This window comes from Miniopterus schreibersii, assembly GCF_964146895.1.
Source record: "Miniopterus schreibersii genome assembly, chromosome: 13".
NCBI lineage: Eukaryota > Metazoa > Chordata > Mammalia > Chiroptera > Miniopteridae > Miniopterus > Miniopterus schreibersii.
In genome coordinates this window covers 40,917,796-40,936,232 of record NC_138113.1, presented here as the reverse complement: position 1 = coordinate 40,936,232, position 18,437 = coordinate 40,917,796, and the positions used below count along the sequence as shown (strand labels likewise).

Sequence of the window (18,437 nt, the reverse complement as noted above, 5' to 3'; positions counted from 1 at the left end):
CTAAACAAGAATTTGCAGGATTAGGGCCACTGCCCGACTAGATCACCGTTGCAGATGCCGTGGCCCCTGGTTCCCGGCTGAAACTGCGGCTTTCCACAGATATCTGTGGATTTAATGAAAAGACAAGCGGGATCCTGCCTCACATCGCCCAGAGAACTACGAATCCCAGAGGGCATTGCGTGGAACGTCGGCGGCGCGCTGACGCAGGGGGCGTGCCGAGCCTGAGGGAGGGGTCCTCCTGCGGGTAGCCGGAGGCTGAGGAGGCTGTGGAACCTGGGGTGAGAGTGGGAACGTGAGGTGAGTGGAGCTGAAGGAGGGGACACGCTGCGGGGCGCCCCAGTCTATGGAGCGGGGAAAGATGGCGGAGGCGGAGAGCCTGGAGACAGCGGCGGAACACGAGCGGATCCTGCGGGAGATCGAGAGCACCGACACGGCCTGCATCGGGCCCACGCTCAGGTATCCCGGGTGCCGGGGCTACCCACGGGCGGGCACGAGCGGGACAGGGGGCGGGCTCCTTCGGGGCTGTGTGTCTGGCCAGCCGTCCGCACGGCCAGCGCCGGCCCCGCCCTTCGGAGAGCTGTGCGAGCGATCTCCACCCTTGGCGGGGCGGGTCTCCCTCCGCAGCCCCGAAGTGGGTCCCCTTCGCGATCGCCGTCTTCCACAGCCCCGTTACCCCGAAGGCGCCTCCTGCCTCCCCCCGGGCTGGGCAGCTTTCGTTCTCCCTCCGAGGCTACCCCGGCGCCGGGCAGCTGGAGCGCGCCGGACAGATAGTGGCTTTTATCACATCTTCCCCTGAGGACATCACCCCTTTCCCTCCGTCCTGCCCTAGACAGAAGTCCTGCTCTTCAGACAAAGTAGAATTTTCCCCCATGGTCTGTTGCACGGAAATTAAACTCTTGCCTCCTTCAGATCACAACCACTTCTCAGAAATGAGTTCCTGAAAAATTCTAGGCCTGGAAGGAAGTTTCCCTCAACCTGTGCCCCTCTCCTGGGAGCCAGTGTTCCCTTAACCCTGTCAGGAGGAAGGCCTCTCCCAAAGGTGCAGCCTGTGGTAGTCTCATCGCGAGAAAAAGTTACCCCCCACTCGCCCCCGTTACCATTACTTTGCCCCCATACTCCATTTTATTTGGAGATGTCAAAAGAAACCCCCACCCACCACAATTTATTTAACAAAACTTAGGTATCGTTTACTATATACAGTGCCAGACATTGTATTAAGCGATTTACAAATATAACTGAATCCAATCGAAAAACAATCCGGTTAGGTACTATTATTACCTTCATTTTACAGATGAGGCACAAAGAGGTTAAGTGACTTGCTCAAGGTTACTGGGAAAATAAAGTGGGGGAGTTGAGATTCCTCCTCAGGAGCCTGGATACAGAGTCTGCATTCTTCACCTCTGTTCTGTCTCAATTGCGGATTACCGTCCACCTGTACTTGTTAATTACTTACCAGCCCAATTTCAAGCTACCTTTCCCTTTCCCCTCAGTTTACTAGTGCCCTAGAACTAACTCATCTTTATCCTTCTGCTGGTACCTTCTGATCTCTATGTAGCCAAGAGATAGATCATTGTCCTACCCGCCTTGTACAGTCTTGGGTCACCTTGTCTCCCTTCAAAAAAGTTATTACTCACTGTTTTTTTCATGGGGAAAGGTGCCTCATGAGTGTTTGAAGGAGGGGCGGACTGGAGGCTTTGCTCCCCATCTCCACCTGCACAGCTTCCGTCTTCCAGGGCACACTGCTAGCACAGTTCTCTAAGTGCCATCCTTCAACGGGACCATCCCTAGTAGTTTGCTAGTCCCGTATTGCATTATGATCGTGATCATATTGTTCCTCTCTTTATCCATTTTCTTGAACTGTTAAGGGTAAATGATCCTCATTCATTATCTTTTATAAAGACCAAAGGCTACATACTAGTATTATCAGTGAATTATTAAAGGTTATTAATATTTGGTTTTCATAAAACTGGATGTTATTAGAGTTACAGAGGATGCTGTTTCAGTATTCTGAGAAATTTGGCTGCTGAGCTGCAGTAGGCAGCCAAGCAAAGCTCCCACCGGAACAGTTGGATTTACCAGAGTTTTTAGGAAGAATTCTTTCTCAGACACCCTCAGTGTTGTCTTGAGTTGGTTGTGGTTTTCCATTGCTGTAGTTCTTGGCTTATATGATAAATGACTTTAATTTAGTGCTATAATTTTAGCTTGTTGTGATTTATTATGTTAACCCTCCACTGAATAGTAGTGCATATTTGTATCAGCTGAATTTTGGCCTGTAACTTTCTAGTATCTTGACATAAGAATATACGCATTATGGTTCGAATGCGAGTTACCCATTCTTCCTAAAATTTGCTTCATTGTTATCACTGAGTCCTTTTCTCACTGGAAATTGGGGTTTTATAGGGGTAGATGAATTAAGGGATCTTTTGCCCTAAGTGCACATGGTAAAATAAGGGTTTGAGAACGTCCGCACTATCCTATCAGTTTTAGTTGTTTTTCCTAACTCCCTGTATCATTATTAGGGGCTTTTCATTTTTGGCCTTATCCTGCCTTTGGCTGATACCCCTAAATCTTACTATCAGACTCAAGATTCAGTCACTTGAACACCCAAAAATACAAGTAAGCCCTTGCCGGTTTGGCTCAGTGGCTATTGTCGGCCTGTGGACTGAAGGGTCCTAGGTTAGATTCTGGCCAAGGCATGTATCTTGGTTGCAGGCTCGATCCCTGGCCCTGACGGCTTGTGTGGGAGGCAACTAACTGATGTCTCTCTCTCACATCAATGTCTCTCTCTCTCCCCCTTCCACTCTCTCTGAAAGAGCAAAGGAAAAAAATATCCTCTGGTGAGGATTAAAAAAAATACAAGTAGTACCCACTGTCTTTGTCTTTAGTCTAGCTTTTCCCTGCCCAGATTCACAGGGGATGATCTCACCTTTATCTTATCCCATTCAGAGGCAGCAGCATGCACAGACTTGATGTTTTAGATCCCATGTTTTTCCTTCGATGCACCTCCATCATCATTATACCTTGTTTTTTCATCACAATCATTATCCATGTTTGATTAAGGCAGTAGGCTCTCTTCCCTAACTTGACTCTTAACTGTAAATCTCAAACTCCTCTATCCGTCTTCATGGGCTTTCCTTTCTTTCATCTTTTGAGGTAGCATTTTTAAGGCACCACATTCTTAGCTGTTCCTGCGTTAGGTTTTGTAACTGAAGAGAAATGAGAGAACAGAAAGTAACAGTAAATTGATAGCAGATATAAGGTTAGTATGCCCATCCCTAAAATTCCTGCTCTTCACAAAAAGCCATCTAGCTACATTTCCCTAACCAGACAGACTCTCCTTTGCCAACTATTATTTGTGAATCATTATTCGCTTTCTTTCCCTGGTATACTAACTTATTCTTCTAATCTTATTCCTTTTTGTTTGAAGAGCCACAGTGGCTTGACTCTTTCATTATATAACTCCTTATTTTAATCTTGAACAATCATGAAATGTTAGTCGACTCCCATATATCATAAGGGAGTGCCTCTCCTTTTTCATTGTAATTCTGAAAGGCCCAAGCATATCACGCATATAGAGGCTTTTGCCCAGAAAATTTTTTTGGGAAAGCAGCCATCTCTTTCTTCTCTGTCTTCATCTTAAAAATTATTTTGTTAGTTGCAAGTCTTGATTTTGCAGATGAGGAAAGAGGCCCATAAGATGTTGGGGGCCTGTCTTGTTTTTAAAGTAATATTGATTCCAGCTTTGTAGCACTAATGCTAAAATATTGATTGCAAATCACTCATGCACAATGGCTCCATATTTTCAGTTTTCAAATCCCATCACTGTATCTCTAGTTTTCTCTCGTATCACTTATTCAGTAGGTCATTTCCTCAGTTTGCTCTCTGGATACTAGCAATTAACATTCACTCTTTTTTTTCTTAAATCCTCATGGGAGGATATTTTTTCCATTGCTTTTCACAGAGAGAGGAAATGGGAGAGAGAGGTAGAGAGAGAAACATTGATGTGAGTCAGACACATTGGTTGACATTGGTTGCCTCCTGCATGCGCCCTGACTGGGGCTAGGGATCGAGCCTGCAACCGAGGTATGTGCCCTTGGCTGGAATCAAACGTGGGATCCTTAAGTCCAAGGACTGATGCTCTAACCACTGAGCCAAACCGGCTAGGGCTTAACATTCACTCTTAATTGCTATTTCAGATTTTATTTTTAAACTTAAAAAAATAAATTTATTGCGGTAACATTGGTTAACAACATTATATAAATTTCAGATGTACAGTGTTATAATTTGATATCTGTGTACTCGATTGTGTGTTTACCCTCCAAAGTCTAGTTTCCTTCCATTACCATATAACTTTTTTTTTAAAGTTTCTTTATCTTTATTGTTGAGAATATTACAGATGTCCCCTTTTTATCCTCACTGATCCCCTCCACCCCACATCCATCCCACCCCCAGGCTTTCCCCATACCAATGTCTGTGTCCATGGGTTATGCTTACAAACATATAAGTTCTTTGATTAATCTCTCCCCACCCACACCCCCCTCCACGCCTTCCCTCTGAGATCCCTCAGTTTTGTTCCATGCTTCTATGTCTCTGGGTCCACTTTGTTCATCAGTTTATTTTGTTTATTATATTCCACATATAAGTGAGGTCATGTGGTACTTGTCTTTCTCTGACTGGCTTATTTCACTTAGCATAATACTTTCTAGTTCCCTCCATGCTGTGCCAAAGGCTAAAGGATCCTTCTTCTTTATAGCTGCATAGTATTCCATGGTATAAATGTGCCACAGCTTTTTTATCCACTCATCTACTGATGGGCACTTGGGCTGTTTCCAGATCTTAGCTATTGTAAATTATGCTGCTCTGAACATAGGGGTGCATAAGTTCTTTGTGATTGCTGTTTCGAGTTCCTTAGGATATATTCCTAGAAGTGGGATCACTGGGTCAAATTTTTAATCTTTTGAGGAAACTCCATGCTACTTTCCATAGTGGCTGCACCAGTCTGCATTCCCACCAGCAGTGTACTAGGGTGTCCTTTTCTCCACACCCTCACCAGCACTTGTAGTTCGTTGATTTGTTGATGGTAGCCATTCTGGCATAGATGTTTTGCTTTAAGCTATATAATTTAGAATATACTAGCTGGAAAATGTGTGTCTTTTTAATTTAACAGTGAACTACAACACTTTTAAAAATAGTTTTATTGAAATACAATTCATATAACATATAGTTCACCCATTTAAAATATACAGTTTAGTGGTTTTTGGTATACTCACAGTTGTGCAAAAATCACCATCATCTAATTTTGGAACATTTCCATCACTCCAAAAAGAAACCCTAATCCCATTAGCAGTCGCTTTTGATTCTGTCTCCCTTCCCTCCCCAGGCAATCACTACTTTCTGTATTTATGGCTTTGCATATTCTGGACATTTCGTGTAAATGGAATCATACAGTATTTGTTTCTTTGTGACCAAGCATAATGTTTTCTGGGTTCATCCATGTGGTAGATTTTACCGGTACTTCATTTCTTTTTATTGCTGAATACATATTTTGTTCTATGGATATACCATATTTTATTTATTCACCAGGTGATGGACATTTGGGTTGTTTCCATTTTGGGACTATTATGAACAGTGCTTCTATGAACATTTGTGTACTAGTTGTTTTATGGACACATGTTTTCATTTCTCTTGTGTGTATACCTAGGAATGGAATTTCTAGGTCATGTGGTAACTCTGTGTTTAACATTTTGAGAAACTGTCAGACTGTTTTCTACAATGTCTGTGTCATTTTACATTCCAGCCAGCAATGTATGAGGGTTCCAGTTTCTCCATATCCTTGTCAGCAATTGTCATTGTCTTTTTATTTTATCCATTCTAAGTGTAAAGTGGCCACTCCCTGTAGCTTTGATTTACATTTTCCTATTGGCTAAACTTTTCATGTGATTATTGGTTCTTTTAAATTTTTTTCTTGTGCTTATGATGTATTGAGGAAGCCTTTGCTTAACCCAAGATCACGATTCCTCCTTTTTTTTTGTTTCCCCTGAGTTTTATAATTTTATCTCTTACATTAAGGTCTGTGACCCATTTTAAGTTAAAATTTTTTAATTGATTTTTTTGTTTTTTTAGAGAGAGAGGAAGGGGGGAGAGAAAGAGAGAAACATTGATGTTAGAGTGATACGTCAATTGGCTGCCTCCTGCATGCCCCCTAAGGGGGATCGAGCCTTCAATCCGCGCATATGCCCCGATTGGGAATCGAACCAGCATGGAACGATGACCAACCAACTGAGCCACACTGGCCAGGGTGAACAATCTTAAATTTGCTGTTAAAAAAACCCACACCCAACCCATGTTGACCATTTAAAAAATTGCCAACAAGTAAAATAACCATAGATGTTTTGCTTTAAGCTATATAATTTAGAATGTACTAGCTGGAAAATGTGTGTCTTATTAAGGAGGTTATTTACTTGGAATGCCTGCTTTATAATTTTAAAAAGTTGAGATGTAACTCTCAAGAGCACAATGATTGTTAAAAGAAGTTGAAGCGCCCAGCTGGACGTAGCTCAGCGGTTGAGCGTTCACCTAGGATCCAGGAGATCATAGTTCAACTCCTGGTTGTGGCACGTGCCTGGGTTGCGGGTTCCATCCCCAGTCGGGGGTGTGCAGGAGGCAGTCGATCAGTGACTCTTATCAATGATGTTTCTCTCTCTCTCTCTCTCCCTCTCCCTTCCTCTCTCTGAAATCAATAAAGATATATTTAAAAAAAAAGATGTTAAAGCATATAATATATGTTTGCATAATTGTAATTTGGAACTTTAAAACATATTACCCAGTGAAACATCTATGAGAAAGAACTATCATAGTGCAATTAGATTACCTTAATGTGATTTGTGGTGATACATATGGACCTACCTACTATTCAGTCTTGAATATATCACATTGACATGCACATTGCACCGCAGTTACTACTATGGTTTGATGATCAGATTGATCATTAGGTAATAGCAAAACGACATTAACAACAACCGTTTTTTTTAGAGGAGTTCTATAATTTTTTTGAGTTTAGATATTTCCAGTGTTTTTAAAGTGATTACAAATGGTATTGTATTTTTAATTTTGGTGTCAGTGTATTTATTGCTAGTATATAGAAATACAATTAATTTTTGTATATCTTGGATCATTGTGACTTTGCTGAACTCATTAATCTAGGAGTGTTTTTGTGTGTGTGTGTGTGTGTGTGTGTGTGTGTGTGTGTGTAGATCCCTTGGAGTTTTCTATGTAGATAGTACTGTCATCTGCAAATAGGGAAGAGTTTTAGTTCTTTTTTTCCAATCTCTGTGCCGTTTCTTTCATTTTCTTTCACTGGCTAGAACTTCCAGGAATATGTTGAATAAGACTGGTAAAAGCGGACATCTTTGCCTTGTTTCCGGTCTTAGGGAGAAAGCAGTCTTTCCCCATTAAGTAAATGTTAGTTATAGGTTTTTTGCAGATGCTCGTTATCAAGTTGAGGAAGTTCTCTTCTGTTCCTATTTTCTGAGAGTTTTTTTTCAGGAAAGAGTGTTGAATTTTCTCCAGTGCTTTTACTGCATTGATTGATATGACCATGGGATTTTTCTTCTTTAGCATGGTGAATTATATTGATTGATTTTTGAATATTGAATGAGCTTGTGTCCCTGGAATAACTGTAGCTTAGTCATTGTGTATATTTCTCTTTATATACTTTTGAATTCTATTTGCCAATAGTTTATTAGGGATTTTTGTGTTTATATTTGTGAGGGGTATTGGTCTGTAGTTTTATGTTTTATTTTTACTGTGATTATCTGGTTGTGATTAGGGTAGTGTTGGCTTCATAAAATGATTTTGAAAGTGTTCCCTCCCTTCTTTTCTATTTTCTGGAAAATATTTTAGAATTGTTGTTAATTCTGCTTTAAACATTTTGTAGGATACTCCAATGAAACCATTGAGGCCTAAAGATATAGTTTTTGGGGGGAGATTTTTAATTACAAATTCAATTTCCTTCTTAGTTCTAGGGCTATAAATTTATTATTTTTTATTGGGTAAGTTGTGATAGTTTGTGATTTTTCTAGGAATAGCTTTATTTCATCTAAGTTGTCAAATTTATGTCAAGAGTTTATAGTTCTCTGTTATTATCCTTTTGATGGCTACAGGGTATGTTGTGATATTCCTGGTTGTATGCCTTGTATTGGTAATTTGTATATATATATTTCTTTGTTACTTATTTATCTATTTTATTGATCATTTTAAAGAACCAGACTTATTTTCATTAATTTTTCTGTATTGTGTTTCTGTTTTCAAATTTATTTATGCCCTTGTCTTTATCATTTCCTTCATGCTGCTTGTTTTTTATTTTTGTCTTTAGGTTCTTGAGGTATAGGAACTTGGATTATTTACTTGAGAGTTTTCCTCTTTTCTTTTTTCTTTAAGAGGATGAAAACACAGATTACACTTTATTTTGAAAAATGAAATGAATTTTAATACAGAACATGAAGACAGCATTTTGCAAATTTATCACTCAAAGGGTTATCTTTATTTAAGGAAATCAGTGTGTTGTTACACTTCGAGAGATGAAATATTACAGCTTGCACATCGAAATTAAAAAATGAAATGGTTACCAAGATAATGCAGGTCAGGGGATCAGAGGTGAAGGGTCACACATTATTAAAAAAATCCAAGAGGGCTGCATCATGATCTCTCATTAGTGTTCCAACAGTGCCTCTCTTTGGGTAAACTTGAACAGTTTGGCTGACATTCAAGCAGCTTTATATGACTATTGCTCTTCCCTTGATTATCTCTAGAGGTGGCATGGTGTTGAGAACACAGTAGGTGCTAGGTCTGGAGAATGCACTTTGGGAAATGTTCTTCCAGCTTCTTTTCTGCAGCCATTTCCCCTCTGTTGCTACAGCCTCGTCTTTCTCCCGACACTGAGCTCTTCCTACTGCTGCAGCAGACCACCTCTTTTCTTTTTTAAAATTGAATTTATTGGGATGACATTGGTTAATAAAATCAGGTGTACAATTCTATAATACATCTTTTGTATATTGTATTGTGTGTTCACCTTCCCAAGTCAAGTCTCCTTCCATTACCATCTATCCCCTCCTTTTTCCTAATGTGTACATTTAGTGCTATAAATTTCCCTTCCAACACTGCTTTACCTGTGTCCCATAAATTTTGATATGTTGCATTTTAACTTTCACTCAGTTTAGTGTATTCTTTTATTTTCCTTTAGACTTCCTATTTAACCCATTAATCTTATTTAGAAGTGTGTTGTTAGTTTCCAAGGGTTTGAACATTTCTTGTTATTGTGTTACTGATTTCTGGATTAATACCATTGTGGTTGGAGAGCATACTGTGTATGATTTCAGTTCTTTTGAATTTGTTGAGGTTTGTTTTATGGCTCACAATATATTCCTCTTGGTATATATTCTCTGGACACTTGAAGAGAATGTGTATTCTGCTGCTATTGGGTAGAGTATTTTACAAATATTGATTAGATCTCTTTGGTTGATGGTGGTGTGGTCTTCTGTATGCTAGCTGATTTTCTGTCTGTTTCTATCAATTGTTGGGAGAGGGCTGTTGAAATCTCTTAAGTATAATTGTGGAATTGTCCGTTTCTCCTTTGAGATCTGTCTGTTTTTACTTAAGATATTTAGCAGCTCTCTTGTTTGGTATATACAGTTTGTATTGCTGTATCTCCGTCATGGGTTGAACATTTCATTCTCTGTCTCCTAATTTTCTTTGCTCTGAGGTCTACTTTATCTGATGATAATATAGTTACTCCTGCTTTCCTTCAATTAATGTTTGCATGATTTATCATTTTCCGTCCTTTTATTTTTAGCCTGCCTATGTCATTATATTTGAAGTGAATTTCTTATTCATAGCATATAGTTATGTTGTGCTTTTAAATCTGCTGTGTCAGTCTCTGGCATATTTAGAAATTCTACTTTAAATGTAAGTATTGATATGCTAAGGCTCAACTCTGCTTTTTATTTGTTGTTTTATGTTTATTCTCTCCTTTTTTGTTTCTCTCTTTTAAAAAAATTCCATTTTGCTTTATATATAGTGGTTTTGAGTGTACCTTTTTGTATAGTTTTTTGGTGGTTTCTCTAGTTTCCAACATTATTTAACATATAACTTATCACAGTTTACGGGTGTCATCATTTTACCAATTTGAGTGAAGTATCGAAACTTTATTTCCCTTTGTCTTTTTACCCTCTCCTATTTATAACTGTCTTAAATATTTTCTCTACAGACATTTAGAACCACATCAAACTGTTTTAATTTTTGCTTTAAGCAGCAAACTTAATTTAGAAAACTCAAGAGAAGTAAAACCTATTGTATTCACCCATATTTTTGCTTACTGTGTTCGTTTTTCCTTTCTTATGTTCCAAGATTCCTGTTAAAAAAAAATCATTTCCTTTCTGTTTAAAGAAGTTCCTGTAGCCATTTTTTTTTAAAAAAGAGTAGGCAGTAAAGTCTCTTTATATGAGACTGGCTTAGTTTTACTTCATATGCGAAGGAATAAATGATTATTTCTGCTCCATGTAGGAGTCTGGATTGGCAGTTCTTTTCTTTCAGTACTTGAAAAGTGTTGTGCCACTTCTTTCTGGCCTCCATGGTTTCTGATGAGAAATTTGCTGTCATTCAAGTTATTTTTCCCCTATAGAAAAGGTGTCATTTTTCTCTGGCTACTTACAAGATTTTCAGGAGTTTAATTACAGTGTACCCTGGCATGTATTTCTTTGGGTTTATCCTGTTTGGGATTTGCTGAAGAGTCTGTAGGTTTATGACCCTTGCCAAATTTGGGAAGTTTTAATTCATTATTTCTTCAAGTAGTTTCCCACTCCATCCTCTTTCCACTCTCTTTTTGGGACTCTGGTGGCATGAATGTTAGATCTTTTGTTATTGTCCAACAGCTCCTGAGTTGTTGTTTATTTCTTTCAGTTTATTTTCTCATATTCAGATAATATAATTTTTATTGTTATATCTTTTTTATTTCAGTTATTGTATTTTATTTTTCAGTTCTAAACTCTCCATTTAGTAATACTTTGTTCTGTTTTTGCTCTAAATTTTTTTGTTTCAAGTGTGTTCATAATTGTTGAACCACTTTTGTTATGATGACTTTAAAATCTTCATCAGATAATTCTAACATCTCTGTTGTCTCAGTTTTGGCATCTAGTGATTTTCTTTTTTCATTTCTTTGACAACTCTCTGGTTCTTGGTATGAAGAATGATTTTTAATTGAAACCTGTACAGTTTCATATTATGTTATGAGACTCTGGCTCTCATTTAAACTTACTCTTTTAGCTAGCTTTCTGTTACTGCTAGGTGGAGGTAGATGTCCATGTTCCCCACTTGAACTCTGTTGACACTTGAGAGGGGCTCCTCATTACTGCTACAGATGAGAGTCCTGCTCCATATATGGTCTCCGTGTGGGAGAGGGGATTGTAACCATTTGGTGGGAGTGAAAGTCCCAGCTCCCTTCTTGGCCTTTTCTGGCACCCTGACTGGGGTGTTGGGTGCTTTGGTATTACCTCCTGAGGGTGGAAATCTTGGCTCCCTCTCTGCCCGTGCTTGTGTGAGTGTGGGTGGGGCCACAGTTTTTTTTCTGTAGTGTTTGTCTGGAATACAACAGTGATTGTGTAAATGTTTTCTGTTTTCGTAGGCCACCCCTTTTGTCATCTTTGGCTAGAGAGAGCAGGCTTTTGTTGGGGCTTGTTTGTTTGCACCTGTTTATGTCCCTTTAGTTCCAAGCTGGGATATGAGGTAAAAAGAAAATCCAGGAAACTCAACACAGTGTTGTTCCTTTGGTCCCAAGGTCCCAAGCCTGTCTGCCTTCTTCTTCCACCTTTCAGATCTTCTTGTGTTTGTTTTATGTATGATGTCTAGTTTTTAGTTATATTTAGTAGGAAGAATAGGAAAAACTATGTCTGCTTCACCTTCTTAGAATGGGTGACCTACTATATGTCTTTGAATTTTTAATTCATTTTTCTTTTTATAAGTATGATGCATGCTAATTTGTAAAAATAAAACCAAGCAGAATAAAAAACTGTAAAGATGACTCAAATACATATCAGGTAAAACTCTGTTTTTGAGAATTGGCCATTATTCACTTTAGGTGATCATCATTCCAGATCAACATCACTTCACACAAAATAGAAATAGGAGGGTGAGTAGAAGAAAATAATTTTCATGGACATTGGGTATTGGACATACTGTCATGCTATTTCTATTAAAAAATACCACATTTAATTTTACTTGAAGAGGAAACTGAAATGAAACATGGAATTACTGAATTTCAGGTAATGTTTTTTCACCACAAATGATGTTTATTTTTAAAAGATTTCTTAAACTTAAGAAGGTAAAAAGTCATTTTCTATCTTTGTAATGAAAAAACCTCACATTCAGTTTTAGGCAGCATTAATTGATTTCCCACTGTGGAAGAGAAGAAAAATTGGTGCTTTTTCTTTTTTCAAAATAGCTTCATTGAGATGTGATTCAGTTACCTTGTACTGCCTTTTTGTACTGCTGTGCTTCATCCTTACAGCTGTTGATCAGCTTTTGTCTTCCAGAAATTTGTTGCTATTTCTTGTTGGCTGCAGGCTCTTTTCTTGTTTCTTTTGGAGTAATGGGTTTATAGCTTTTTCTGTAAGGGAGTTTCAGGAGAAAGGAAGGTAAATGCATGTGGTTGTCTCATCACATTGAAATGGAGGCTTGGAAGCCAGAGTTACTCCTGCTGGCTCAAGTTGTTATCCTCTAGGGTGAAGCCAGTAAAGAATTAAATAGTAGATATTCACTAGATTTTTTAAAATGAAGGAAAACTCTAGAGATTTTCCATAGCCACTAACTGCCCTGTCCTACCTCCATCCCATTTTCAATACTATTTTCATACAATATGATGAGCCTCTCCCATTTATGTAACTCTCACTTTTTTCTGATTTTTCTTTCACATATTTTCTCTCAGTCTTTTTCTCCTTTCTTTTGTTTTACACTGCCAGTCATTTGTCACCCAATCTGCTTCAGTTCTATCCATGACTATCCTACAAACTTACTCATGTGTCCCAATGTTTTTAGTTCTTCTTTTTTGTTCATGTTTTATAAAAAGTGTATTAGTTTACATGATTTTCCTTTAAACTTTATTATTTTCTATTCTATATGAAATTATTTTATGTCATATCACGGGTGTGTGACATCCTTAGCTGATTCATTTAAAATTTTCTTTTGTTAATTGAGTAACCTTTATGTACCAGGTACTTTATTTTTAAACTGTAATGGATTTTTAAATATTTTAAAGTTTTAGAAGTTTATTGTAAAAAACAGAAACAATTTAGAAGCATATAAGTAAAATTCCCTCTCTTCTCTACTCAAAACTCACCCCTTCAAAGCATTATTAGTAGTTTGATCTGTAGTTTCTAGACTTTTTTGTTTGCTTATATAAGCATGTGTATGTGTACACAGTCCTATATACATATAGTCTTGCAGTCTTTCTTTTTAAGTGGGAGTTATCATATACATTTGATACACAATTATTTTTTCTACTGAACAATATATGTCAGATATCTCTATAAGTTGCAACTTCTAGCTCTTCTTCATTCTTTTTAATGACTGCAGAATTTCTGTTGCATGGAATTATACACTCCTCTGCTGATGGACACTTAGAGTGTCTTCTTTTCCCTCCCTACATTGTTCTAATAAACAATCGTGTAATCTTATAAATATCTCTTTACATATTGGTAGTGATATTTCTATAAGATAGATTCTTAAATGTGGGATTGCTAAGTTTAGACTTTGTAATTTTAAAAGTTTGATAGATAGAGCCAATTACTGCTCCATTCTTTTTTGTTTCCAAATTAAGTTTACTGTGGAAAATCTAAAACCTACAAAACTCTAGAGAGTAATATAGTAAATCTCTATGTACCTTTCTTACAGTCTTAACAGTTAAACACACAACAAATCTTGTTTCATCTGATTCTCTCACTACCTACCCCTTCCCCCAGTGCCTACCTTGGCTAATTTTGAAGTATGTCCTAGATGTCATATCATTTCATCCTTAAACACTTCAGTATCAGTGTCTTACTTTTGGGAAATTCTGCATTGATTTACCAATATTTGCTTCAATACATAGGCTCCCTGGAAGTTATTTGAGTGAATCAAGGACTGCCTATAGTTGGTCTGAAATTATTCTTTTTGGCAATAATTAGGCATCAGGTCCAGTTTTCCAAGGTCATACCTATAACCATATAATCAGCACATAAGATACAGCTTTTCTTTTTCTTCTCTCTGGGGCTAGTGGTAGGAAGGGGAAAAGGAGAAGAAAAAGGCATACATTTAGCTCAGCCCGTTTGAGTAATCAAATCCTTAGAGTAGAAGACTAAACAACAGCAACAAAAATCCTTGCTTGTCTCACTGAAAATTATCATCTGATTTTTCAGAAGACTGCCTGCAGTCTCCAACTCTTGTGCCACATTTAAGGAATAGGTTCTAAGTATCAAAAGGATTTTTTTGTTTGAGCTCCTAAAAGTTTTACCCAGAATCTTAAGCTGAGTAAGGGTAAAATAAAAAAAAGCCTCATGAAATTAATATTCTTTCTTTTTCTTTCATATGGTCAGTATTAGAACGACTATGCCTCAAGTTGCCCCCTCCTTGCATAATGTTGACTGGAGAAGCCCAAGATTGCATTTGTTGAGGATGATTCCATCTAATTGTAATGGATTTTACATTTTTTACTAAGGATTAGCAAAATGTTGTCCTTTAAAATAATGATTCAGGCTCTACTCCAGTCAGAAAAGACCATTCATGTGGAGTACATAAATTGGCAAAGTGGTTCTTGAATAATTCTGGAGGAAGAAAATCTTTCTAAGGGCTTTATTTAGCTTGAATTTTTAAGTCATTTGTACAGTATGGGGGCAGTTTCTTAAGCTGGGAAAACAGCCTCCCGAAGGTATGCCAGATTTAAACTGTCATTGGTCTCAATTATCGAATTTGGACAGCATGACCCAGAATTTGCCCTTGTTAACCACACTTATTTAAAAAAGTCAGAAGTTTATAATACATTCTAAAAAAATTCAGGTGTCCTTTTTGCAAGTTTATTTCCCATGCTATTGCACAAACTTGGTCAGGAGTTTTATTTTTTGCTACCTGGCAGTCTGACAAACTAGGAGGACAAGTCCCATGTTGCTTAGAATCAGTTTTAAATTACAGCAGTTTATTGATAGGAGAAGCAGAGAGAAATTTCTCAACATACTTGAGGCAGAGATGTAAAGGTTTCATTTCATTACAGCAAGTTACTAGAAAGACTTTGAAATTCCCCTGACCCTCCTTGCTTTATTCAGTTCGCTAGTCTTCTAAGGCCAGCCATGCACGGGGATGACCTCTGCACTAGCTCTCTTCCGAACTAAATGAAGGAGAAGTGATCATCGCTTTGGTCCAGAAGTGAAGAGGGCTGCAACATCGGTTGCTGTATACCTGAGCAGATTTATTTCTGGTGCTAACATTTTGCACTGGCAGGCTTTGTTCATCAAATAAAACATTTAAAGACTACTTCATTCAAGTCAGCATGTTGTCACTGACTTTGCTAGTAATCAGGCCACTCATTTCTCTGTGGCTGTAGGATGGGCTGCATCAGATGTCTGTTGTAGTGTTCCTGTTCTCAGGGCTGTAACAGATAAAATAGGCAACAAGACCTATTAAAAACAAGTTAGTAAAATTAATTTGGCTCAGAAGTAAATGAGGTGAATGAGTCTGTAGCAAAATTCTCTGTGACTAGAATTCATAGTCAAAGCAGCAGCATCCTTTTTGATGGGAGGCCAAGGATGAGATTACTTGCTGTTCTTTGTCTGTTTGAAGCTAGAACCCCAGAGCTGTATAGCCTAATCATTAGTTACTTGGAAAGATGAAGTTATAGGTTATGTACATAGTTGGGAGGCTCCTGTCAGCCTAACTTGTATGAACTTTATTATAGTGAGAAGTCCTAAAGATTTCTAATTTATTGTGGAGGTTCAGGTATAGTCTTTATTAGATTAATTCTTAAGTGTGGTTGCTTTGTACAGTTGTGCAGGTTGTATAGTGGACAGCTGGGCCATTTATAGTGTAGATAATGTAGATTTATATATTTATTAGGACAGTTTTCCAGCAGGTGGCAGGCAAGTATCTTGAAGAGAGGAAAGATACCACACAGGTAAGTGTAGACCCTATTTTTAAGTATTAACAATTTTTTACAAAACTGTGAGAACTCTTTTTAAAGTTGTATTTGTAGAAGCAATAATTTTAAGTTCACTGTTAATGTACTTACCCTCTCTTTCCTGTATTTATTATTTCTCCTACATTTTCCTTATTTTAATACTGATAGCATTATTTTTTCTTTTCCTGGAGAAAAGAGCTCTGAAGTGAATTTGCTATGGGGGTGTTTTGGACTTTTATTTTTGATGTGTTTAGTTTGTTCACAGTTTAGCAACCCTGAGGCCTAATGTGGATGCTCTTGCCGTGTTGAGATAGATGACTTAATGCTTGTATTCTGTTAATAGATTCATTGTATGTTGAATAAACCTTACATCTTTGTCAGAGAGTTGGGTATTAGTTGTGATTCTATCAGTATGTGGTCAGCTGGGATTTCAAGTTCATTTGTCATTGCTCAGAGTTTCCAGAAGGTTGCCCTGGGTAGCGGCAGGCTTTTGATAGTATTCACAATCTAGAGCTGTTGTTTCTAAAGTTGGATTTGGAAGTTTGGTTATTTGTTCTTTTTGCATCAAGATTAGTCACAGTTCTGGTGGGGCTGCTGCTGTATTTCTGATACTTTGAATATTTTTGAGGGTTGTATTCCTAAAGTTTATCAGTAAGCAGGCTCTCCTGGTGGAGACATCACCTACCTTTGGATTTATGTGGCACTAACAATTCCAAGAAGAGTTTAAATTGGCCTTTCAGGTCACCAGGTTTTGAGTTCATCTAAAACAGTGGTTCTCGCACTTGAGCGGATCAGAATTACCTGGATGGCTTGTTAATACAGATTGTGGGCTCCACCCCCAGAGTTTCTAATTCACTAGGTTTGGAGTGGGACCCGAGATTTGCATTTCTAACTAGTTTTAGGTGATGCTGATTCTGCTGGTTTGGGTCATGCTGAGAGAATCATTGCTCTAATAAAATTATCTTATTCTCTAAATTTATAGTATTTAGCAATCTGGCATGAAAGAAAGTAGGTTCAGGTCTTTGAGAAAATGATCAGAATTTTTTCCCCAAGATGAAAAGGGATATATTTTTCTTTCTGATTGGAAATAATATGTGTATATAGTAAAAATTCAAACCATAAAGAAAAGTTTAAAGATAGAATTTACTTAAAATCCCATCATCAATACAGAAACTAATTTTGGTAAACTTCATTGAGATGTTTTCTGTGTGTTTGTATGAATTTATAATCCCATTAAAATGTGTCCATTTATACCTGATATTTTGTAACCTACTTCTAAAATTCAACAGTATATAATAGACATATATATCAAATTAGTCTTTCATTATGTAGCTTGCATAATTTATTTAACTAATGATAGTGATAAACATTTAGGTTGTTTCTAGTTTTCTAGCAGCTACAAGTTCTTATACTGCATCTTTGTACATTATTATGAATTCCAAGAAATGGTATTGCTAGGTCAAAGGAGGTGTACATTTAACATTTTGATACATATTACCCAATTGTCCTCCAGCAAGGTGGGTTGTATGAATTAACACTTCTACTAAGTGCCTAAGCTTTGCCTGTAAACTGAACTGATTTAAAGATAGTAACTTTTTTTACTCCAATGTAATGGTAGAAAATGTTTTCTCTAGAGAAGAACAGTGACTCTCCTTGGAGCAAATACAAATTTTAATAGTTCTGGGATTGATAGAGAGCCCTTAGCTTTACCCTCAAATTTCATCATAGTTCTGATGAGATTATTTAAACGTGGTGAGCCTCAAAGCACTCTCCTGGACATAGCCTTATATTCATTTTACAGAAAGGAACTTCTCAGATGACAAATGCATTATTTATCCTTCATTCAAGTTTTGTTGAAAGTTTCTGAAAATGGTCTCTATTTCAGGGAACAGACAGTCAACATAGTGCTTTAGGAATCATCTGGTAACCAGTTAAGTAACTAAAAATATCCTGAAACTTTAGGGTGTAAAAGGAAACCTTTAAAATAAAAGTCAAATCATCTTGTTTTTTGCTGTTAATCCTCACCAGGGGATATTTTTCCATTGATACTTATTTTTATTTTTAGAGAGAGTGGAAGGGAGGGAGAGAGAGAGACAGACATCATCAGTGAGAGAGACACATTGATTGGTTGCCTCCTGCATGCTCCCTGACCGGGGCTAGGGATCGAACCTCCAACCCAGGTGTGTGCCCTTGACTGGGAATCGAACCTGGGGCCTTCAGTGTACCGGCCTACGCTCTAATCACT

At 37.7% G+C, this 18,437-nt stretch overlaps 1 protein-coding gene across 2 annotated transcripts in view; it reads left to right on the top strand.

The window, feature by feature from the left end:
* Window positions 1-200: 200 nt before the first annotated feature.
* Window positions 201-18,437, top strand: part of EXOC6B (exocyst complex component 6B) — a 445,000-nt gene continuing 426,763 nt past the window's right edge. For both annotated transcript variants that reach the window (XM_081156370.1, XM_081156369.1), the window contains exon 1: window positions 201-456. In XM_081156370.1, coding sequence (XP_081012496.1) covers window positions 344-456 — 113 coding nt within the window. In that variant the 5' untranslated portion in view covers window positions 201-343. The remainder of the gene's footprint in view (window positions 457-18,437) is intronic.